This window comes from Seriola lalandi, unplaced genomic scaffold, assembly GCF_002814215.2.
Source record: "Seriola lalandi dorsalis isolate HSWRI2012SDOR001 ecotype SW California unplaced genomic scaffold, Sedor1 jcf7180002050900, whole genome shotgun sequence".
NCBI lineage: Eukaryota > Metazoa > Chordata > Actinopteri > Carangiformes > Carangidae > Seriola > Seriola lalandi.
The window spans coordinates 1-739 of NW_019521453.1; the positions used below are offsets into that span (position 1 = coordinate 1).

Below are 739 nucleotides of genomic sequence, written 5' to 3' on the forward strand. Positions count from 1 at the left end.
GAACTGCTTTGACGTCTCACCTGGTTTTCTTGACCTGGATGCTGCTGCTCAGCTTCTCCAGTACGAATTCCCCAGTGTCGTGGTTAATGATGAGCACACAGTCCTTCTGGTAAGGCCGCTTGTTTCCTTTGAACACCGTCATGGGAGGCGTTGAGCCCTGAAAGAACAACGGTTCATCTAAATATGTTCCATCTATGTTTTCTTTTAAATTATCAGAATGAATTATTCTATTATAAATGAGCCAGTCTTGATTGACGTTAACCAGCCGACAGGTATATTTACCTCTTATTTTCACTGCTACCAAATCAGCTCAGGTGACACAAAGTCAAACTCAGTTCTATTAATTTCATATCTCTTTACTTATCTATATTTGTATCTTACTAGATACTGCACATAATGGTTTTCCAAACATTCACATATCCTCATTGTTTGGGTCAGATAAACAGACGGTAGGCTGCAGTGCAGTTCAGCAGTTTTACCGGAATGTGAGGTAACGTTATGGTAACTTCATCTCCTTTCCCAACTTGTAGCTCTCCCTCACAGCTCGTGTCGATAGATGCTGGTTTGAAGTCATCTGCAAAAGAAACATTTTTAGAAAAATGTGAGCACAAGGTGCACTGAGAGGGACGAAAACAAACTCTGATGAGGAAACTATGTAATAAATGGTTTCTAAATTACCTTAAATATACAAACAATTCTGTTAAATTCAGCACCTAATCTGCCAATACTTATCTTTATT

At 39.0% G+C, this 739-nt stretch overlaps 1 protein-coding gene across 1 annotated transcript in view; it reads right to left on the reverse strand.

Annotated features, from left to right (window-relative positions):
* Window positions 1–15: 15 nt before the first annotated feature.
* Window positions 16–739, reverse strand: part of LOC111649460 (ELL-associated factor 1) — a 1,510-nt gene continuing 786 nt past the window's right edge. The window contains exons 2-3 of the mRNA XM_023399209.2: window positions 480–574; window positions 16–157 (exon numbers count right to left, since the gene is read on the reverse strand). Of these exons, the coding sequence (XP_023254977.1) occupies window positions 17–157; window positions 480–574 (236 nt within the window). The 3' untranslated portion in view covers window position 16. The remainder of the gene's footprint in view (window positions 158–479; window positions 575–739) is intronic.